Source organism: Polypterus senegalus, chromosome 14, assembly GCF_016835505.1.
Source record: "Polypterus senegalus isolate Bchr_013 chromosome 14, ASM1683550v1, whole genome shotgun sequence".
In the NCBI taxonomy this organism is placed as follows: domain Eukaryota; kingdom Metazoa; phylum Chordata; class Cladistia; order Polypteriformes; family Polypteridae; genus Polypterus; species Polypterus senegalus.
The window spans coordinates 50,969,784-50,994,470 of record NC_053167.1 but is presented as its reverse complement, the minus strand read 5'-3'; the positions used below and the strand labels follow the sequence as shown (position 1 = coordinate 50,994,470).

General features: G+C 42.0%; 1 protein-coding gene across 1 annotated transcript in view; it reads left to right on the top strand.

The window, feature by feature from the left end:
* The window catches only part of LOC120514398, a 237,859-nt gene extending 213,508 nt beyond the window's left edge, over positions 1-24,351 (top strand). The window contains exon 7 of the mRNA XM_039734748.1: positions 18,576-24,351. Coding sequence (XP_039590682.1) covers positions 18,576-19,049 — 474 coding nt within the window. The 3' untranslated portion in view covers positions 19,050-24,351. The remainder of the gene's footprint in view (positions 1-18,575) is intronic.
* The last annotated feature ends 336 nt before the right edge of the window (positions 24,352-24,687 follow it).

Here is a 24,687-nt window from a genome sequence, read left to right as displayed (position 1 = left end):
ATTGTGCACAGGGCAGGAACCAGCCTTGGAGAAGGGCCGGTCCACCTCAAACCACACTCACATATACCAATAATCATATCATAAGTCAAAATAATCAATTTACCCAACCAGCACGCCCTCTTGTACACAAGGAGACCATGCAAGCATCGCACAGACAATCCCTTGCCTGAGAATCAAATCCTGATCCCAGAAGCAGCATTCTTTATCATACCTCTTTCCTATCAAATCCCTGAAATTATCAGCAAGCATCCTTCCTGCTGACTGTCACAAGGCCTGGGAAGCGTATACAAATTCAAACTTGAAAAAGCTAATAAACATTTTTTTTAGTTTGTAAACAGAATCCTAACCTATTTTGGTGGTTAAATCTGTGGATCTGAATCTTGCTGAGCCCATGTCAGGGAAACAGTTTATCCAATGTCCTCTGGAGCAGTTGGGTGGGTGGTATTATGAAGTAAGTGAGAACATATTCTCCTTAAATACCATGTGGCGCAAAAGAGACAATTTGAAATAAATGTGCTGCCCACTGGGATAATGTCTAGTTTAAATCAGATCATTCCATCAGTACTTGGGTATGTATTCGATTATTGTTCAGATTTCATGAAGTAGTTTTTTTTGCAAATACTAAAAGGAGCATCTGTATAGCCATTCATTTTCAAATCTGCTTAATCCAATTCAGAGTAGCTGGGATGCCGAAGTCTTTAGGGAAATGTATTTAATGAGTATCTAGTGTCACTACAATATAAATTAATGTTGTAAAGTCACCAAATATGAAAAGTAATATAGCATAATATTCTCAAATCTGCTTATCTTGGAAGCAAGGCAGAAGCCAGGCTGAAGTTAATCTGACTCTTTCTTAATCATATTTATCCTCATGCACATACTGTACATCCCAATGCATACGACAAGACTTGTCTACATGGATCAGGGAATCAAGAAAATCCTGGAAAACATGGCACCTTTCATTAGTAAGATAGGCAGATACACTTGACAGAAGGTCCAAAAGCTCTGGCATACATGAAAAACCATGTGCTTAGTCTTGGGAAATGGGGAACACCAAACGGCAAGTCCTCTTGTCTTGTGGTAGGTGGAGAAAAACACAAAAATCATTGTCAAAAGACTAACTGGCCTCAGATGCAATCTTGAACATGCTATTGTCCGACTTCTGAAAAGTGTTGGGAGATGTCCTAAAGCCCGGGAGAAATACAGTGAGCAAAAGACGCAGAAAGTCAACTGAATATGTGAATTTGATGGTCGCCACTTAGCAAACTCAAAGGAAGAGTAACTGAGAGACTGGTTAGTGTACAGAAGACGGAGACATGATATTCTTATTAATTAACCGGAACATTGAAAAAAAAAATGAACTAAAGAATAGTCATTAGTTAGTTAGGGTATAATCAAAATGTTGGTCACCTAAACCTAAAAATCTGAACGGAAAAAAAGGCAAAGTCAAAGTTATTGAAATTGGCTCTATCATGATGAAGTTGCATGATGTGCTATGTCAAGTGACCTGCAATGGGCATTGTTGCCAACTACAGTAAGACAACGAATATGAAAATGTCTCTTGAAATGTGGAGCTTGGTAAGAAAATGCACTGCCGATAGTCCCACAGCTTACACGGTGGTCTATTCACCTTGCCTGGACCGAGGTGGGTGCATTAAAAGAGAGGCAGGCAAGTGTGAGTGCTACAGGAGGCTGGAGTTCAGCATCATACGGTGCAGGCCTTCGCACCAGAGACCCAATCCAATCGACAGATACGGTGAATCACAGTCCAGTGAAGGTGAACAAGGGAAGGCAGCCCTTCATTGAAAGGCATTTTTTCATCATTATAATACAATGACAAGTCTAGCAAAATGACACCTTTTATTGGCTAACTAAAAAGATTACAATATAAAAGATTTTGAGGCAGCTCAGGCTCCTTCTTGAGGCAAGTTGCCTCGAAAGCTTGCATATTGTAATCTTTTTAGTTAGCCAATAAAAGGTGTCATTTTGCTTGACTTCTCATTGCATTTGTAATGGCTAACACAGTACAACACCCTGCTACTACATCTTTATAATACCTAAAATGGACTAAGGGCACCTGTAACAAAATAGCAAACCTCACAACTAAAGTACTTTTACATTTTTTTTTTAAGATAGATATATTTTTGGTTTTTGCAATCCTCAGCATAACTGAAAGGAAATCGACAGAAAAAGAAACCAGTTGATAGCTAAAAAAAAAAAATCTCATGACCTGCTCTTATTTCCTAATAAGGGAGTACTGAGAAAATAACAGGAAAAGATTGTAAAGCATGACTAATAAAAAGCGTATCATAATACAGTAAGTCGTTTTGTTTATCCTGTAAATGTATAAGGACGATGTTGAAGAGACATGAACTGGATAGGAGTACTGGACCCCGATTTTCTTTCTCACATCCCACAGACAGGCATGTTAGGTTAGGTTAGGTTAGGTGGCAATCCTAAACCTGGTCCATACGAATGCTGATGTGCGTGTGAGTTGGCCCTCCATTGGACCACTTCCTGCCTGTGCCCTTCAGCACTGATTTGAATTAGTCAGGTAATGGAATATTATGCTCTGAGTTGGTTATGTGAGTTCAGAAACTGGCTAGGCAACTGATCCATCTATCCATTCACTCGCATAATTAGCTATTTGGCAATAGCGAGAAGAAGTCAAAAAATGAAAGGGTTTTACCAGATTTGGCTGCTGTTGAAAGCTATGAGAATCCTAAGACTGCGACAGGTCTCGACATGACAGATCTGCTGCACCAAACCGCAGTTTCTGTGTACACCTGCATGAACTGAAGGAGCCGTGTCAAGTGCCATTGCTACGCAGGCAGAGGGTTCAGACACACCGCTCAAATGCCACCTGTTCACAAGTTATGGGATCACAGCTGTCTATTCCAAATGTCTGTCTGTCTTCTTCAGCAATCAAGATGGACACTCTTGTTTTCAAGATCAACTTTGTTTTTCATATTTAAATTAAATTACTGACTCACTGATAGTTTTCTTAAAGTCCATCAGCATTACAGCAGACCTCCATCCATCCATCCATTTTCCAACCCGCTGAATCCGAACACAGTGTCACGGGGGTCTGCTGGAGCCAATCCCAGCCAACACAGGGCACAAGGCAGGAACCGATCCTGGGCAGGGGGCCAACCCACCACAGGACACCCACACACACACCAAGCACACACACTAGGGCCAGCTTAGAATCGCCAATCCCCCTAACCTGCATGTCTTTGGACTCTTCTTTGATAAACATAATTTTGTTCTCTAAGTCAATATGACGCTAAATGTGATATGTTTAACATATAAAACTGACAGACTGATCTGTTAATCAAGCCCTCCATTTACTGAACCTGCTTAATGCACTTCATCCCACATCATGGGGTGCCAGAGTGTATTGTCAGTATTAGGACATCAACCATAACAGTGTGGAGGCACTGGTCGGTCTAACCAGCTCATCTCTGGATCACGTGAAGAAAACTAAAAAAAAAATAAATAAATAGCATGGCCGTGAGATTAATGTGCAAAAAAGCTGCAGACCAGTGTTCCAAAATGTTAAGATCCACTTGGTAATTAATGCATTTTTATTAACATTATAAATTAAATGGCAATGAAGTAAAGTTACCTAAAATATACAGAATCACACTAAACTAAACTTTATATACCTAGACGTGATTTTCAAATTTTACAAGGTTGTAGTTGTTAATTTTTAAACTGTAGTATCCTTCAACTTTTCTGGCTGCACCTACAGCAGCATGCTCATGGCCTTGTAGATCGTTCTTTTTTTATGACAAAGGCATTAGGCTGTTTATTTTAGGAAGGTTAAATATAAGTAGAGTCTAATTCCCCTTGGCTTAAAGAAGGATCCTAAAAAGGGGGTGCATGGGTACTTGACAAATACATAAAGAGATTGTCTTACCAGGATTGATAATACATAATTTAAGTGCAGTACCGGCTGATATGAGAAGTCTTAACTGCAGTGCCAGTGCATCCTGTTGAACAGTTGCAGAGTTTAAACATTACTGTTTGCTTTGCAGAGATATGCTATCCTGACTGATATAAAACTGATCCTGAAATTGCTGACTCTGAACTTTGGGGTTTTTTTTTTTCCTTTCTTTGTCTTCTTTAAATGAGAACTCATCAAGTTGCAACATGCAATCTAATCACAGTAATGTGGGATCCAATTGGATGATGTTTAATCTGCAGGTACCCATTAACAGACCAGCATGAAATTGAACTTAGCCTTTGCTCTTTGCAAATAGTGGCCTAGCTACAGGCAGGACCATTTTTCTCCATATCCTCACCTGTCTGCTAGATGTGGTTACCTTTTATGTTTTACCTTTGAAACAATACATGCATTGTTAATTCCTGTTCACCTTGGTTTGCAGTAGACCAATAGACATTTTGACAATTAAATGTTATACAGAGTGGCATCAAGTATAAGTGTATTAAGTTTGATAAAGTCTATCTGACCAGCAGCCAGTCAGTCAATCAGTCAGTCTATCCTAATATTTATAAACTGCTCAAAGAAATTAAAGGGACACTTTGAAAACACATCAGATATCAATGGGAAAAAATCCTGCAGGATATCTCTACTGATATGGACTGGGTAATGTGTTAGGAACGAAAGGATGCCACATCGTTTGATGGAAATGAAGATTATCAACCTACAGAGGGTTGAATTCAAAGACACCCCGAAAATCAAAGTGATAAAATGATGCGGCAGGCTAGTCCATTTTGCCGAAATTTCATTGCAGCAACTCCAAATCATACTCAGTAGTTTGTATGGCCCCCACGTGCCCGGGGAAGTGGGGGTCTGTATGCTCCTAATGAGACGACGGATGGTGTCCTTGGGGATTTCCTCCCAGATCTGGACCAGGGCATCACTAAGCTCCTGGGCAGTCTGAAGTACAACCTGGTGGCATTGGATGGACCGAAACATAATGTCCCAGTGGTGTTCTATTGGATTTAGGTCAGGCGAGCGTGAGAATCAGTCAATGGTATCAATTCCTTCACTCTCGCAACATGAGGCCGGGCATTGTTGTGCACCAGGAGGAATCTAGGACCCACTGCACCAGCATAGTGTCTGACAGTGGGTCCAAGGATTTCATCCCGATACCTAATGGCAGTCAAGGTGCCGTTGCCTTGCCTGTAGAGGTCTGTGTGTCCCTCCATTGATATGCCTCCCCAGACCATCACTGACCCACCAACAAACCGGTCATGCTGAACGATGTTACAAGCAGCATAATGTTCTCCACGGCTTCTGCGGACCCTTTCACGTTTGTCACATTACTCAGGGTGAACCTGCTCTTATCTGTCAAAAGCACAGGATGGCATTCTATGGCAAATGCCAGTCGAGCTCCACGGTGCTGGGCAGTGAGCACAGAGTCCACTAGAGGACATCAGGCCCTCAGGCCACCCTCATGAAGTCTGTTTCTGATTGTTTGGTCAGAGACATTCACACCAGTGGCCTGCTGGAGGTCATTTTGTAGGGTATACAGTATATACACTTACTCACTCATTCACTGATCACTTTATTAGGTACACCTTGCTAGTACCAGTTTGAAGTCCCTTTTGCCTTCAGAATTGCCATAATTCTTGGTGGCATAGATTCAACAAAGCATCTATGGATTCTTTGTGAAAACATTCCTCAGGGATTTTAGCTCATGTTGACAGCAGATTTGTCAGCAGCACATCCATGATGCGAATCTCCTGTTCCACCACACCCCAAAGCTGTTCTTTTGGATTGAGATCTGGTGACTGTGGAGGCCATTTGAGTTTGGTGAACTCACTGTCATGTTCAAGAAACTAGTGTGAGATGATCTGAGCTTTGTGACATGGCACATTATCCTATTGGAAGTAGCCACACTGCAGTCATAAAGGGATGGACATGGTCAGCAACAATACCCAGGTAGGCCGTGGCATTTGAGCAATGCTCAGTTGGTGCTAAGGGGCCCAGAGTGTGTCAATAAAATCTCCCCCACATCATTACAGCACAACCACCAGCCTGAATTATTGATACAAGGCAGGCTGGATCCATGCTTTCATGTTGTTGACACCAAATCCTAATCCTACCATCCGAATATAGCAGCAGAAATCAAGACTCATCAGACCAGGCAACATTTTTCCAATCTTCTGTTGTCCAGTTTTGGTGAATTGCAGCTTCAGTTGCCTGTTCTTAGCTGAAAACAGTGGCACTCCGTGTGTTCTCCTGCTGTTGTAGCCCATCTTCTTCAAGGTTCAACATGTTGGGCATTCAGAGATGGCTCTCCAGCATATCTTGGTTGTAATGAGTGGTTATTTGAGTTACTGTTGGCCATTCACCTCTAAACTCTGGCATCAACAAGGCATTTTTGCCCAGCCAGCTGCCACTCACTGGATATTTTCCCTTTTTTGGCCCATTCTCTGTAAACCATGGAGATGGTTGTGCATGAAAATCCTGTCTGGCACCAAAAACCATGTCACATTCATCCATCCATTATCCAACCCACTATATCCTAACTACAGGGTCATGGGGGTCTGCTGGAGCCAATACCAGCCAACACAGGGCGCAAGGCAGGAAACAACCCCCGGGCAGGGCACCAGCCCACCGTAGGGCACACACACACTCGGGACAATTTAGGAAAACCAATGCACCTAACCTGCATGTCTGTGGACTGTGCGAGGAAACCGGAGGAAACCCACGCAGACACGGGGAGAACATGCAAACTGCACATAGGGAGGACCCGGGAAGCGAATATGGGTCTCCTAACTGCAAGGCAGCAGCAGCACTGCGCCAACGTGCCGCCCATGCCACATTCAAAGTCAGTTAAATCACCTTTCTTCCCCATTCTGATGCTTGGTTTAAACTTGAGCAGGTTGTCTTGACAGTGCCATTTGATTGGCTGATTAGATATTTGGATTAACGAGCAGTTGAGCAGGTGTACCTAAAAAAGTGGCCAGTGAATGTGTGTCTGTTTATTTATACAGTATAATATAAAATAATAAGGGTTGTCTGTGTCACACCAAATACTATAAACCAGTGGGCCTCAAAAAGAGTCTTGTCTTAATTGAGAGCTTATGATTTGATAAGTGGCTGGGCACTGCTGACAGCGTGGTATGTTACTCAGGTCAATTGTTCGCTTCTGTCACCAATCCAAGTCATACACTCCGAGTGCAACAGAAAGTCATACACTGACATTGCACATGCCAGTTGATTGGCACAACAAAGGAGGTGGCAACCGCGGCGGAGTGACCAGGGGAGCTGTGTTTCATGAGAGGCGCATGAACCACCCTTGTTCAGGGACAGGAGGTCCGAATATTACTAGTGTGACTTATTTTTTGCTACTTTATTTTCTCTTGTCATACACTGTGTGCATAATTATTAGGCAAGTTGTATTTTTGAGGATTAATTTTAATATGGAACAAACACAGTGCTATCAGTCAATCCAAAATGTTAATAAACCTGAAACCTGAATGTTTCACAACGGAAATGTGAGTGTGAACATCATCAGGGGAATACATATGTGCGCACAATTATTAGGCAACTATTAGTGTGCAGATTTATTATGCAACTAAAGGAAAAATGAAAATTTTCCCATCTCACTTGTTTATTTTCATCTGTTATAGTGAGAATAATAAACAAACACCTCAAAATTTACAAATAAACATCTCTGACATTTCAAAAAAAATCAATCAATCAATCAATGACCAATATAGCCACCCTTCTTTCCAATAACAGTCATAAGCCTTTCCATTCATGGAGTCTGTCAGTTTCTTGATCTGTTGACGATCAGCTTTTTGTGGAGCAGTGACTACAGCCTCCCATACACTCTTCAGAGAGGTGTATTGTTTTTCTCCCCGTAAATCTAGCATTTAAGAAGTGCCCACAAGTTCTCGATAGGGTTTAGGTCAGATGAGGAAGGGGGGCCATGTCATTATTCCTTCATCTTTAAGGCCTTTACTGGCTGGCCACGCAGTGGAGAACTTCGATGCAAGTGATGGAGCATTGGCCTGCATAAAAATCATGGTCTTTTTCCTGTATCACTGTTTGAAGAAAGTGTCTTCGAAAAACTGGCAGTAGGTTTGGGAGTTGATTTTGAGTTCATCTTCAATGCAAAAGGTCCAACTAGCTCATCTTTAAAAATACCAGCTCATACCAGTACCCCACCTCCACGTTGGAGTGGAGCTCTGTGCCCATTACTGATCCACAGGTCCATCCATCTGGTCCATCAAGAGTCACTCTCATCTCATCGGTCCATAAAACCTTTGAAAAAAATCTGTCTTCAGATATTTCTTGGCCCAGTTTTGACGTTTCAACTTATGTTTCTTGTTCAGTGGTGGTTGGGTTTCAGCCCTCCTTACCTTGGCCATGTCTTTGAGCACTGAACACCTTGTACTTCTGGGCACTCCAGGTAGGTTGCAGCTCTGGAATATGAAAGTACTGGAGGATAATGGGTTCCTGGTAGCTTCACGTTTGATTCTTCTCAAATCTTTGGCAGCTAATTTGCGTCTTTTGTTCTCAACACGTTTCTTGCGACCCTGTTGACTATTTGCAACAAAATGTTTGATGGTTCTGTGATCACACACCAATATCTTAGCAATTCCAAAAGTGCTGCATCCCTCTGAAAGACTTTTTACAATTTTTGACTTTTCAGAGTCAGTTAAATCTCTTTTTTGGCCCATTTTGCCTGAGGAAAACTAGCTGCCTAATAATTCTGCACACCTTGATATAGGGTGTTGATCTCCTTAGGCCACACCCTCCCTCATTACACAAATACACATCACCTGACGTGCTTAAATCCAATAAGCATTCAAGTTAATACAGCTTGGAGTTGGAATATACACATTAAAAATGATGATATGGTCAAAATACTCACTTGCCTAATAATTGTGCACACAGTGTATGTGGCTGAGCCTGCCATAGTCCACTGTCAAAACAAGATGTGTGGACCTGAGTGACAGTCCCAGTCTCAGTCCTCATGCTCGTCATGACTGCTGACCCATTTGTGATGTGAACTTGTGGCTGTGATGTGATGTGATGAGCTCCAGCACATACATTTTTAAACACCTCAGTTCTCTTCTTAAAGCAAAAGGGATTTGGAAATATAATGCATTGAAGCATGAATAGTAAAACAAATGAAAGTCTTTATAGAGAAAGAGAGAGGTTGGGAGCAAGCATTGTTGCCACACACACCACACAACAAACCACCTGAGGACCCCCAGTTAGGACCTGAGCACAGCCGTGCAGCAGGTGACACCTCAGCGCCACACTAGTTCAAATGGAATGAAGCGGTGTGAGTTTCTCCAGTGGCTGGAGTGCCAGTATTGCCACCAACCCCCAAGTGTTCCCTTCAAGTTGGAGGGCCTGTTTGCAGGGCGGGATGCCGGTTAATGTCATACCCAAGATGGAGCAATTCCAGGTTAAGGGCCTTGCTCAAGGGCCCAACGGAGTGCAATCACTTCTGGCATTTACGGGATTCGAATTGGCAACCTCCCGATACGCGGCACAGATCCCTAGCCTCAGAGACACCACTCAGCCTACCCTTTTGCAAAACAAAGGAAAAAATGAAAAATATAGCCATGTCTACCAAGTGCATGCTTCTGCTACACTATTAAAGTACTTTTTAAGACTTCAGTACAGAAAAATCAACTTCAGAAAATGGGTGATATAAAAATGTCAGTCTGTATTACACAACTCCTTTCATAATCGGCACTGTGGTGAAGTGAGAAGTCCAGTCCCTTACCACTGCTGTCTTGCCCATATTTATTTGATCAAGACACGCTGATTTTTTTTTTTTTTTTAAAGTGATAAAGTTTCTTCAGAAGCTAAACATTTCCGCTTTTAACCAGAAAAAAAAGTTTTATACTCTTTGAAACAAGTTTCCTCATTTAGTGTTCAAATGTAACACACAGCGGTCTGGCATGGCTTATATGGCAGTATGTTGTTTGTAGAACAAGTGATCTCATCTTTAGTTCCATGACATTTCAGTAAGTGAAGCCGAATCAGAGTCATATGTGGAAATATCACTTCTCTTAATACAAATCCCAGCATTGCCTTTCTGTGGAGTTTCAACACACAAAATGAGGACCATACCATCTTAGATCTTCATGGTTCGGAAACATCAGGAGTTCATAAAAGGGCTGAAACAGATCACCTGCACTCTCTGTCCTTTTCACATTAGTTCAGCGGGCCGTGGAGCTGCTTCGGCATTAGGGTTCATCACAGTTCCTCAACTCCGAAACTCTGCAAAGTTGACAATGTCTGCTGTGATCCCCAAGTTTGAGATATGAACATTCCAAGAGCTAAAATGAATGTTTAAGGTCCCAAACATAAATACATATAGTAGGTGGCATTGAACCCATATGTTCTATAATGCAAATGACCTGGTGCTTAACACATAAAGCAAGCATTGGCATTCTTTAGAAAATCCATCCATTATCCAGCCCGCTATATCCTAATTACAGGGTCACGGGGGGTCTGCTGGAGCCAATCCCAGCCAAAACGGGGCACAAGGCAGGAAACAAACCCCGGGCAGGGCGCCAGCCCACCAAATCTTTAGAAACAAAAATGTGGTGCATACAAACAACCACCATTTGCATTGTAATATTAAACAAAAGGAACGATGATTAAATGTTTACGGTGCTCGCGGGACACTCATGAACATTTCTGCTGTGCTGCTTAAGGTGCATGGGTTGAAATGTCGCCCGGGCCACTATCTGTGTGGCCGTTTCTCCTGTGTCCATGTGGGGTTTCAACAGCCAATCTGGTTTTGTTAATCACCTCAAAGACAAGTCGGACATGTTGAGTATTGACATGGGATCGGTCCAGTGTGCATGAAATTGGTGTTTCTTATTTCATACTGTCTTGAATCTGATGGCTCTGGACTAGGCTCAGCTCCAAGTGCGCCCATAATGGAATAAGCAGCTTCAAAAAGACACAAACTAGAATGGAGGAACTCAGAAGTGGTATGTTTTCTACAATATGTAAAGCTAATTCTAAAGTGTATGTCTGCTCAATGATCATGTTCACACTGCAGCTAAAAGCGGCTGAATTCTGCACTTTGCTCATATCTGATTTCTATTTGCTAGACTTTTCAGATAAATTTTTGCAAGCAACCCAGATCCAATATGATTGTGTGCAGACATCTGTCTTGAATAGAGCTTGCATGCACAAAATTAATAAAAACAGATGCGACCTAACAAACCACCATGAACGCCAGCAACATGCTTGCTGCACTAATTATTAAACTTCTTTTCATTGGAGGCCATCGGCCAATTGGTCAGTTTGTGATAGCAAGGTGGAGAACATAGCTGGGGCTTGGGGCACAATTGCCACTGCCATTTGTGATCCTGGGGACGCGAGGGAAGGGGTTTTGATGAAAAAAGGTTGACAGTCAAGTATTTACGGCAATGTCTTTCTGCAAGACTGTCTTGGAAAACATACCCGCTGGAGGTGTGCCATTCTCAACGGAGAGGTTGTAGCAACTGGACTCTATTGGTTGACAAAAACCTCTGTGGCATCAGTAAGTCAAGAGGGTGTTTGATTGTGCAATCTCTGTGCAGAGCTTTATATGCCACATTGTCACGCTGGACTACATCAGACTGCCTCAAAGAGACGATCTTTCAGATGCACCGAGGATTTCCGCAATGTGCAGGAGTCATTGATGTTGAGTTATGATGAGTTATACTGTATTTGCATCAGACCAGGTCATTCAGAATCATTTGTTCTGATGCAGGGCACATGCAAGTCGCATAACTATATTGGATCTCATACCGCATGAAAGTGGTCTAAATCGGATCTGAAAAGGTGTGATTTCATGTAAGGTTTTTGTTCTTAGTTCTCCAAAACTATCAGATCTGCGTCAGTTCCTAGAGAGAAAAAAATGGAATTGAGTCACTATCAGCTACAGTTTTAACAAAGCTAGGATCTGAGGCAAGAGCAGTTTAGTCGATTCAAAGTGCCACGACTGTTGTTCACACTCTTGGTGTTAGCCCAAAAAACATGGCCGATTCACCTTCAGACAGCTGCTCAGTACATCTAACAACATTATGAGGCACTTGCAGATTTCCCATTTGGTCACATTCCTCTTGTGCGAACATCAGCTACACCGGAATGCTGCATCTAAGGAATATTAAAAATAGTTCTTCTTCTTCTTCTTTCGGCTGCTCCCGTTACGGGGTTGCCACAGAGAAATAATAAAACCTGTGACGAGGCTTCTCTCCTCAGCAGGCCTTCTCAACTCTGATTGATTTAACATTTAGAAGAACCTCTGAGGAAGACATCATTACCAGGAGAGGCACCGAAACAAACAAGAACACAGTCGTCTTTCCCTGTGAGTTTCTGGCAGGCATTCTTTTCCTCTTCGTCTTTTTTTATTCACAATCTGCATTTGTCTCCTCTTCATCTATCAGTCCTTCCCCGTACGCATGTTAACCGAATTATTTTTTGATATTTCATTGAAGTCAAAGAATATAACACTACAACTCGATCAGAAAACACTGCAAAGTGCACACTGGAACACAAGAAAAGTTTACACGCCATGCAGCTCACTAAGTAACGAAAAATCAAAGACAAATCCAACTCGGTGTGCCTGCTGACAACCACGGAAGCTTTCCTTGTTCCAACTTAGAAGGATCCAGACTGGTAAAAAATGTGCATCATGACACAGGTAATCCTCCAAATCTGCAGAAAAGGGTCGCATTTACTAGAACTTGTCCCAAAAGTTAGAGAGCTTGGGAAAGAACGAAGTAAATCTAGAAATGTATTCAAGATATTGGTACTACATTCTGCCTTCCTGAAAAGTCTTTCATTTTTAAAAATTCCTTTCATGGTAAAGTTTTCCAAAAATATTCCAACAATTGTATCAAACCTTAAATTAGTCTGGTCAATGCAGCCACAATAACTAAAGGGGCTAACAGCCGCCAGAGTAGCGTACTGCCTCACAACTGAAGTCCACGCACGATTCACTGTTACAGGCGTCAGGCTTTGTGGGCTCACATCCTGCTACTGACTCTGTGTGACCCTAAGCCTGAGCCTGTGCTCCAGTTGGAAAACTGAAAGAAATGGAACCAGTTGTAGGTCGCATTGGATAGAAGTAAATGTAATGTTACAGAAATGCATTTCAGTTATTTGCCTCTTCATATTGACAGTTTTCTTCTTCTTTAACTGTACTGCCCAGTTTAAAAATTGAAGCTGACTTACTCTCAAGTCATTAATTTGTCTGTTTATTATTTTTATCATTGTTAGTAGTATTATCCTTTTACACTTGGCTGACATGTTTATCCAGGGCAACTTGTAAGTTCAGGCTATATTACAGTAGCTTATTGATTTTCTTTTTGCCGTTTAGAACCCAAATGGCTTGATCAGGATCACTCGGGTAGTCATTGGCAGGGACTAAACTGGCATCCTTACAGTTTAAGCCCTCAGTAGTTCTAATTAGGTTTAGTCTCCTTTGAATTCATTCCTGCGCTCTGTTTTTAACTCCAAATGTCACACTTAGACTGCTCCTATTCCTTGGCTTGTAAATATACTGAAGGTATTGTTTTGGAGGATTTAGAGGTCAAGGAATTTAGTGGTCTAGTCTGTGGTATTTATTTATTCATTTATTTTTTTGAACTTGTTCATTTTGAAATGCGTCTTTCCGATTCGTCATTTTGTTGTAGCGCAATTACTGGTTTGCAATGCAGAGTTGCCAAAACAACAACATTTATTTATATAGCATATTTTCATGCAACAATGTTTTATGATTAGACAATAATACAGGGTGCAGCAGAAATAACTCCCACATTTTGAAAACTCACTGTGGGGTCCCCAAAGCAGGTAGAGGGGTGCGGTCCGTTCCGTTAGGTACGGTACATAATAAAGTTGTCAGTCGTCACCATGCCATGGTCGGGTGAGCATCAAGGCTTTGTAGTGGAGGCTTTTTTCAAAAATGGCGAATCTGTAGCTGCGACACAGAGGGTATTTCGCACGCGGCTCGGTTTACGTGCTAATGAAAGTGTTCCAGACCGGAAAACGATTTTGCGGTGGGTTCAAAGAGTAAGGGCAACAGGAGGTTTTCAAACATCGTCCTTGGACCAACTAAAGGAGGCTATTCAAGAAGAAATTGAAGGAATTTTGCCCAACATGCTAGTGAGAGTGATGGAAAACTTCCAAAAGCGGTTCCAAATGTGTATCAGCCGTCAAGGCCACCATTTGGACGATATATTTTTTAAAACTTAAAGCAAAAAAACTTTTTTATATCTACATTTGGGAAATAAAACGTTTTTGGTGATACCTTCTTAGCATTTTTTTTCAATCCCCCTTTGAAATGTGGGAGTTATTTCTGCCACACCCTGTATTAAAGATTAACGTCTATGTGTGGAAGTGTGTGCGTCTGTCCGGCCCGGAAGTGAGACGTGGAGTCGCAGGGTAAGAGCTCCGCCTCCGAGGAAACAGAAAACTCGCTTAGCTGCTAATAACACTAGCAGGGTTGGCACGTCAGCAAAATGAAACCTCAGAAGAAAGACAAAGTCGCTAAGCCGCTAATATACAAGCGATGCAAGCACATCGACAAAGTGAGAGAGAGATGCCCAGAGTAGTTCCTTTCAATTACCTGACATCTCTACATTTCAGTTTTTTTTCCTGATGATTTCAATAGTTTCTAGGACCCCAGGCTTACACAGCTAAATAAAAAATAAGTAACCAAAAAAAAAAAGGTGAGGTCAGATGGCTGGGAGGACAGAAAAAAAAACTCCAGTTAGGTCAGCAAAAAAAACAAAATCTGCAGTGGAGGCCAAAAAGACTGCCCGGCCCCCCACTACCTTACAGAAACGTTCTTAAATCAGTCCTCTTTGTTTTCATGCTTCACATGATAGTATTCGATGAAGCTGGTCTTGTGAACAGCTGAGGCACCCACCTTTATTCCATCATCTCAGGGGGCTGCATGGTGCCTTGATCAGGTGGTGGTGGCACAGATGACCATCACAGAAGAATCAGGTAATACAGCAGCGATTAGTACAGACTGTGGATCCCTGAAGAATGTGATTATTCTCACCTTATACTCATATCGTCGATCAGTAATACAACTAAAATGTAGCCACGAAAAAGCAATATTAATAAAAAATGATGTTTTTTTTACAGTTTTTTAAAATGTTCCACAGTTTTGGCATTAGATGAATTTCCATTGGTGAAGTATTCCAGATTTTAGGTGCATAACAACAAAAGACCACCTCACCACTTCTTGTATGTTGGGCTTTTGGAATTAATTATAAGCAGACCTCCATTCAAAGATCTAAGGTTACTAGACTCACAAGTTTCACTAGCAGTTTTTAGGAGGCCTTCCATTGAGTGAGTTGGGTTTAGAAAATGATCAATAGTAGCAAATAAAACTCTTGGATTACTAGCATTACCATTTGTAATTTTAGAGAAATAAGACAGACTCTCAAGATGGACTGCGTTGTTATATTCAGTTATTTTTGTCTTCAGTATTTCATAGTGGACTATCCGTTTAGTTTTTCTCCATTTGTGCTCAGCTTTCTCTTTAAATCAGACACTGTTTGGGTCTTCCAAGGTGTGATAGTGCTGGCGGATTTCTTAACCGTCTTTTCAAGGGCCACTAAGTCAGCTGCAGCTTTCAACTTAGCATTAAAATTTTCCACCTTTCTGTTTACACTATTAGTATTATTAAGGTAAGTACAGCAAAACCTTGGATTGTGAGTAACTTGGCCTGTGAGTGTTTTGCAAGACGAGCTAAAATTTGTAATAAATTTTAACTTGATAAAAGAGCGAGGTCTTCCAGTATGAGTAGTTCATACTGTATACGCTTTGTCTACCGTATACTGTTTACTACAGCATTGTGACCACGTGTGTGTGTGTTGTAACGTGTGAGTCTCTGTCTTGCACCCCAAAACACGAGGCTGAGTCTCAGTACTTTAGCAACACCAGCTTTATTCAGCATGAAACAGGAACAGCATTGTTATTTATTGTGGCGGGATCTGCCGCTCTCCTATATACAGACACAGCAATCAGGCAGGGTAGTGACCAGGTTGGTGCCCAAGTAATACTGTGCCCTGCATTTATAATGTTCCCTGTATCACCCAACAACGGCAGGTGCTTATAGCTTGACTGCTATCTTTTCTGTTTCTGTTTAACGGCAAACTGCTACAGCACTGGGAGCCTGTGGTTGCTCATGGTTTGGCCAGGATTTTCAACCTCTATTCTCCGGTACAACTTCAGCATTTTCTGTTCTTTAGATGTGAGTCATAAGGTCCTACGTAGAGAAACTGTACTGAAATTAATGTACCAGTTAAGACCGCAGTGTGGAGAGGAGAAATTTGAAGAGGTGAGCACCAAGGAACTGGTCAGCTTAATTGTGCTGACTAGATACAACAACAAAACTAACAGGATCAATGGGATCAAACTCTAAATAATATTTTTTTCAAAAAATAATACCAACATGTCTTTCAGGAATTACTACAAAATGCAATACAATTTAGGCATAACTGACAATAAAGTGCTGGTGGACATCCATTGGGTCATGCTTTGCTAATCCTAGAGTTCTGCTATCTCACAGGTCTTATGGATAAAATGCATTGTGATTTCACTGTCATGATGGACCTCTCTGCACACACAAGGGTGACTCCAGAGCAGAGAGAACAACGTCTGCATGGATTCATGTTTGATATGCACAAAGATTCTGCCAAAGCAGAAATGGAAACTGGTGCTTAAAATTTGACAGCAAATATCTGAGTGAAAGGAAGAGTTCTTCCTCTTCTGAGCAATTAATTGTGCAGCGGGATTTTTAATTTCCTGACATGCATAGCCCAAGTGTTTTGAGTGGGGTGGGCCACACTTCTTCATCTTTCGCTGTCAACAGAGGTGCTCCACAGGGCTGTGTTCTGAGTCCACGGCTGTACTCTCTCATATGACGGCACAGTGGCACATAAATCTTGACATTATTGTGAAGTTTGCTGACGACACACCTTGGTAGGCCTGATATCTAACAATGAGGTGGCTTACCTGGACGAAGTGGAGAGTCTGTCACACTGGTGTCAGGACAACTCCTCCTGAGTATCAGCAAGACAAAGGAGCTGACGGTGGTCTGTGGGAGAAAACAGAAGAGGGTATCACCCCCTCAGTATTAATACAGTTTCACATATCTCAGTGTCCACATCACATCGGACCAATATGGTCCAGACACAATAGCCCATTGGTAGAGAAGGCACAGCAAATGTCTTTACCACCTCAGGAATTCCATGCTGCCCTCCAGCTACAAGATCCACCATTGAAAGTATTCTGCGCTGCCTAGTTTGGAAACTGCATGCACCACAAGAGTCAGCTGAATGTATCACTGGGTATGTACCCCCCAAGTTTGAGGATATTGGTAAATTGAAAATTATCAGAGATACCAGAAATGACAACAACAGCCACTTCTCTGTGCTGCAGCAAGTAGATGGCACTGCTTCCTAAAGTCCAGCGCAGAGAGACCCAGATAGAGCCTCTGTGCACAGTCTACATGCATCTTGAATAAGGAAAGTGTCTAGAGCTACACAATGCCCTACTCTTAACTCTTTTACATTAAATTATGCAAATAATTTATTTAGTTATTATGTATCACATATTTAAAATTCTATTCATGATTTTTGATAATTAGAAGTCATGTATTATTGTTATTGTCCTATATTCTCAAAGGCTCAGTCACTGGATTTGAGCAAGTAAGCATTTCACTACATACTGTGCCATACTGTATGTATAGTTTCTACAGTACATGACAAAAAAAAATGTCATTTGGTTTTGATTTGATTTGAAATCCTACTGTAGCCAACATTAAAAAGAAAACAACAGTGTAAACAGCGGTAAAGATCAGGCAGTTTCATCCTCATACATTCATCCTTTTACATTGACTTTTTGTTTGTGCCACTCTGAGAGATGCCAGTCATCAAGCCGTTTCTGTTCCCTGCACAAACCCTACAAGATATTAGTCCATTTTCCAAACGTGAGCTTACTTCTAGACAGCTTTGGTGGCACACTCTTCTTCTGCCGGATCTAGCTGGGCTGTATGAGTTATTACACACATGGGGTGAACTCTATTGAAATGTCTGAAATATGGCTACGAGTACATGTGTGGCACATGGTCTCTTGTTCTCTTAGTCTGTCTGTGATGAGAAGAGAGGTTCTATCTTTTCATATTTTGTATATTATATTATCTGTGCTGTGCCCTTGAGATCTGAATGGGCATGTTATGAATATGTCCTGCAGAGTACACTGGTGCCCTCGGTTTCTGGCTTGCACTTAGTGCTGCAGTGACAGACAGGCGTTGGCCTCCTGCCATAATCTTATGCACGTACACAATGGATGGAAAGATGATTTTGTGTAGGTGCAGCTGTACAGTTGATATGGTTGTTTTTCCTGGCAGTGACTTTTATTGTTCTATAACCTATTCAAAAATGATAAGGGCCTTGCAGCTTATTCATAATCCACTTTTGATGTTTAATTCAGTTTAGTTTTTCTCTTAACTAATTTCACAATACAATATGAAGTTCATTTGTTAGACATCTACTTGTGTGGCCTGAAGACTTCATTTTCAGCTGTTTATTTATTTTTTTTCCAGATATCAGACATGTATTCCAAAGTGTGTAAGCCAAGTAAAAAGAAAAGACCTCCTGCCTCTCCGCCTGCCCCCTTCAAGCAAGGAGCCCAGGATGTCAAGCCACTCAGTCAAAGCCGTCCATGTGGAGGGCCCAAGGAAAACAAAAGATTTGACGCGGTGCAGCCACCAAGCTGGACAGGAGGAGGCGCTCAGGCAATGAAGTCCACTGAAGATCCCTGCTACGAATCAATAAATGAGAAAATGTGGCCAGTTAATGAGGAAGCTGACCCAGCTTATGAATCGATAGATGCCAACTGGAAAAGGGACAAACCCCCTATGCCTCCATTAGGTAAGAATAAGAAGAAAGTGCCCACAAAAGGGTGCCTTAATGAGAATTTTTATGAAACTATCAGTGATGTGAAACAAGGATCGACAAGCACCACGACTGTATTCATGTTTAATGATGGCATCGAAATGTACGTCACTGGACTTTAATGCCATCTCGTCCCCTCACCTTTGTAACACCTCTTTTTTAAAATTCATCTTTTTGGTTCATTCAATCCAGCAATACAAAGAGAAATATCTTGAGTGAGCAGAATAAAGACGGATTGTGTTTGCTTTTAAAACCGTCTGCCATGACAGGGAAAGGCAGTTTATTTCAAGCCTTGACAAAAGCTAGTAGTTTGCTTGAAATTTTGAGAATTTTGACTGTGCAAGAATTCTACAATTTTTGACATGTTTACAAAAAAAAGACTGGCCTTGAGTGAAATCTGCTCACTGTTGCACGTTTCCTGTGGGCCAAATTCAATTTTGGGCATCTATTAACAGATCTACCATTATCAATGCAGTTAGCATCTATCCTGTGAGTACAGTAAAACCTAGATCAAGTGACTTTTATTGGGCATTGACATCGATCCACGTTGTTTGACAAGATAATCCATTTATAAAGGCAAGTGCATACGTAAAATGATTGTTGTTAGCAGGTCTTTGGAGCCATGCCACTTCATAGTGCTGCTCCTTGAATAATGCAGCCAGGCTGATGGCCTGCAGTGGAATGGCATGGAAATCTGGACAGAGAAGTGTCTTTGTATTAATGCACTGCCTAAAAGGAATCTGAGAAGACAGCTTTATTACTACAGATGTGTACACCATGCTTTATTAGGGTCGTCTCTTTCTTTGTGGCACCGTGCCCTCAGAGCTCCAGTCCTGATTTCTATGTGCAGCTTGCATGATTTCCAGTGCGTGTGCGCGCGCATGGTCTTCTCTGTAGGCATGCCAGTGTCACCCAAATCCCAAAAATGTGCAGGTTATGTACATTGACGACCCTAAACTGTGCCCTGCTATAAGTCTGCCACCATTCTGAGCTCCTCGGCCATTCTGGTCGAATGCTTTCATCTTTCAATCTACATCTCCCCTGTTTTTCAGAACCTCTTTCAATAAACAGGTAAAATAAAAGTTGGAAAATCGAGGTTTTACTGTAAGAACTCTGACTCTGTGAAATGGAAATTCAATTTCTCTTTTAAATCCCAGCACATTTCACTTACTTGAGAAGAATGTATTGTCCATGTGAGGTAGAATGGTTGAATGGGACCAGATGTAACATTTCACGCTGAAGCAGACTGGAAATGTGTTATATTTAGACTGTACAATATAATTGACGTAGTATCCCCAACAAGACTACAGGAATCAAGCACCTTTCTGCTAAATCGGTACAACAGCACGACTTTTTTTATTACTAACCAAGAAGTCAGCGACACCTCTTTCCTGCTTTGCTCTCATTACATTTGTTGCCTGGCCAAACGATGCGACTCCAAGGCCTGGTTGGGTCCTGCTGCTGGCAATGCCTTAGGCAAGGCTGCTGTGACATGGCACTTGCTGATTACCTTCAGTCGTGGTGTCCTGCAAGTGACAGGCCTGTATTCAGAGCTTTATATCGATTGCTGCCTGCACTTTTAAATATTTGAATTTGTTTAGTTTTTGTTAGCCAGTTTGCTTCAGAATGGAGTGACGAATGTACCGGAGAAAAGACCAAGCACAAATACCCAGCAGTAGTGTTGAACATTTAAAGCTTCGCTCTGCAAACTTGAGAACTTTTAAGAGAAGAGAATCCTACACAGGATAAAACGCGAACAGAAAAAACAAACCAAACCCTGAAAGACGCGTGAATACATTAGCACAGTTGTAATGTTGACCATGCTTATCATGTAAGTAAGTGTGTGCAAATACAACTTTCTTAAACGCGGCAGCACTGAGTGCCAGGCAGGAAACAGCTCGGTGGGTACAAATTCTAACAGTGATAGATGTGCACAGAGTACAGTGACATTCCTACTCTCATGTCTGACCAACGTGGTACACGTCACCACTCTGACACATTGACAAAATGAACGGATGACTGAAATTGTGTAATAATACCATACCACGACATTCTCAAACACGCCAAGTGCAGCACTGTGCACAATACAGACAACAACTCTGGAGCGGGAGTCAGCCCGTTGTAGTGGCATAAGAGGCAGCAGGGCTACCCACTCGTGATGTCTCGTCCATTAGTTGTGAATTAACATCTCCTGTAGCCGTAATGGGAAAGCACCTCGACGAGAGCCATCAGACCTGTCTGGCTTTCATGGCACAAGTGAAAAACTGGTATAAAGTAGACAGAAAATAAACACTTTGTAAAACAAACAACAGTCTGCACGTAAGTATAAAACGAACTCCAGGACATCAGTTTTAAAAAATATAGTTTGGAGGTAAAGCATTTCTACCGTAAACTCTTGTCACAGCTTTCTCTCTATTTCTGCCTTTATTTGACTGCAAACATTTGACCCCCTAAAGTCTCACCATGTTTTTTAAAACAGTTAAACACCCCCAATACAACACACGTTACACAAATTTTCCAGCGTCCAGGGCGGTAGTAGCCCACTCTCCAGCGACTCAGTTGGACTGGTCTGCGACTCCCCCAATAGTCATCAAGTTTGTCCTTAAGAACTGGTAACTCATGAGTAACAATGCAGGTGATGCTGTGGTGGTGAAACGGGTCAAACTCTGCAAACACAAGAGGGGCTCGTCTGTCTGATGTCTCGTGTTTTACCCACCACAACAAAATGTAAAAAAAACAAAAGGGCTGCGATTGCACCTGGAAAACATTCATACAACACTGGCACAGTCGGGCAGCACAGTGTTGGCTGCCTGAGAAAGGGTGGGCTGGAAGGTCGTCATGGAGTTGTGTAATATCCCATCCCCTGTGAATACTATTTGTGCAGTCTGACATATATTTTGATATCCCCTCCAACTAGAAGTTGTGTAATGTGACACTTCAGGGTCACGTCCGAGCCACAAAGTGGCCTGACCTGCAGGGGCTTAGTCTCCATACTAAAGGAGATTGTTGTACTGGAGATTTGGTGCTTTGCTGAGGCCCAGTGTGCCGTTTTTGCCCCCCATAGCACAATTCTCTTTGACGCTCAATACTTGGAAATCCTTTATTGCTCCCCCTGACCGTGATCTTGTTTACATTTGCAGTGTGGAATTCAGAATTTTATATAAAATAATAAAAATTGTGTATTTTGATATTTGTATATACATATTAATCTACTGTATTTTGGTTGGCTCCTTGGTTTCAAGTCATTTGGAGTACAGTACGGTACTGCTGATTATTTATAATTTCTTTCTGCCGCCCAGCATCCTACAATTTTCTTGAGGCTAGTGCAGCGCTTAGTGGCAGTTTTTTGGGGGACGTCTTCAGCACAAACTCTGGGGTACCCAGCATGCATCATGATGACACCCCACTTTCACTTTAAAAGCCGTTTCCTTTTTAAACATTTACATTCAACTCCTAAAAACAGCACTCTGGGAAAATTCACAGTTTATTTTTTGAGTCCCTAAACTGCACGTTTTGTGGAGATGTGGTGGGCAGAGATGGGTGTAATGAGTAAGTAGAGTAGAACTGGAAGTGACCACAGGTGGGCTTGTGGAATGCTGGCTCTGCCGAGTTAGCCGAGAATACTACAGTATGCTGCACTTGTAAAGTGAACGTGGGCCTCACGCCTAGGATCAGGACTACGTTAATCCTAATGAAATGTGACTATAAGAAAAAAAGCTCAGGGAAAAACAAAACCAGAGATACATGAAATGACTGAAAGATATCCTATCTGTGCATTCATTGGCGACTGTGGTGTGTATCAGTATTGAGCGAGCGGTGGGTGTAAAAGCACCGTATCGTCTCACTTTTTATATATAAAGTCCGTGTTTAAATAGGCAGAGACGCGGCTGTCCCATCGCTGTATTGTCTTACTTGATAAAGATTTTGCTTGCTTAAATATTATGCATGTGTATATAGTGTACATTGATGCTATACAAAACAAATGTTGTAGATTATATTTGTTTGTTATTTCAGGTTAGTATATTTTTTTTTAATTTGTACAGTCAGAAAATAAAGGATGTGTGAATACACAGTGCGCTCCACCCAAACTCACTGATAGGTATCCGCTCGCTCATCCATCCCTTTTTCTGAGTCAGCCTGCTGGGTGACAGGGAACGGAGCCTATCGATGGCAGCATCAGATGGGACGCCTTTAATCACGGGGCACACGTGCTCACATTTAACGAATCAGACAGAAGCACAAAAAAGGCAAATATATGAAAGACATGGTGATCAGGCTAGGAAGTGATCTGTGAGGTGATATCTGTAACCGCTTGGCCAAAATGTCATCTTTAAATTTCCATTAGCAGTGCATACGCTAACAAGGAAACTGAGCCTGTCCTGCGCAGGACTGGACACAAGGCAGGAGACATTCCTAAATGGGGCTTCTTGAGATAGACTCACATTAGATGCACAAGCCTGGATGCAGGTGGAAACCGACATTGAGCCCAAGTCTCCAGACCTTTGAGGCATCACCTCCATTGACCCTGCTTCATCTGTTTCACGGTCGCACAGAATCCAAGCTTAACCTGTGCAGCACTGGATGTCTGTCCTGACAGAAACACTGGAAGAGATGCTAGTAAAGTGCAGGCTACAACTCGGACACACACACACACACACGTGCACACACTGACTCACATCAGGCAGTTTTAAGTTTTGGGATGTGGGAGAACACCGAAACACTCGGAGAAGACTTGCATGAAACAAGTGCTAACTCCACACAGCAAAGTGCCAATGCAGTCTGCTGCCCCACGGTATCGGGCCATGCTGCAACTGCTGTTCTGTGCAAATGCCATTAAATCTTGGAAAAGGAATTAAAAGCCCACGATAACTTATACCTGGCATGTTATTCTCGATGTCTGCCATGTTCTTGACTCAGTTGGACGTGGTGGAGAAGAGGACTCAATAGCCTTGTCCAGTGCAGTGGCGTAGCGTGGGTGTCAGCCGCCTGGGGCAGAGGAAAATTTCGCCGCCCCCTTATTTAGGTATTTCAATTTAAAAGACTAAAATATACAGTAATTCTTTGCCGCCCCCTAAAAGTGCCGCCCCCACTACGCTACGCCACTGGTCCAGTGGTCAGGCTAATTCCTGCTTCCACCAAATGGCAGCCCCAAATCTCCACTTGCCCCATTAAGCAATGTTCGGGCTATTAAATATACACCTTAACTCTTGTTCTTTTTTATAGCTGAAACTTCATGTTGAATTCATTGGAAAAATGCAGCTGTTCTTCATACAAATGCACTGTATTGTCTGTATAAAAGAAGCAAAATATCTGTGAAATACATACGTGCAAGAGATTGTAATGTTTTTATACAGGAAAAAGTTACTGTTTAAAAAGTGCACCTTCGGTTTATACATTTTGTAATAAAGCAGCACTTGGAAACTCTGCCCTGCCTGTCTCCTCATTCCTTCACATGTTAGTAGTGACCCTGATCCGACTGACCGAGACGTGTGATACACAAAGTGTTGGCCCATCGTATTGCGAGGAAACCAGAATACCTTGAAAAATCTAACCAGTGCACCACTGGGAGGGCAGGACCTCCATCATGGGATGAGTTTAGAAAGACACCCTTTGGAAGAAGTAAAAAATAGATGGAACTTGTGGTCATCTACAAAGTCACCATTTATTAAAGGACAAGCGTCTGTGTGCGTCATTCTTCTCTGTCTGGTTGCTAGGATTTGGAAGAAAAATTTTAAAACGGGCAAAACGGAGAAGAAAGGT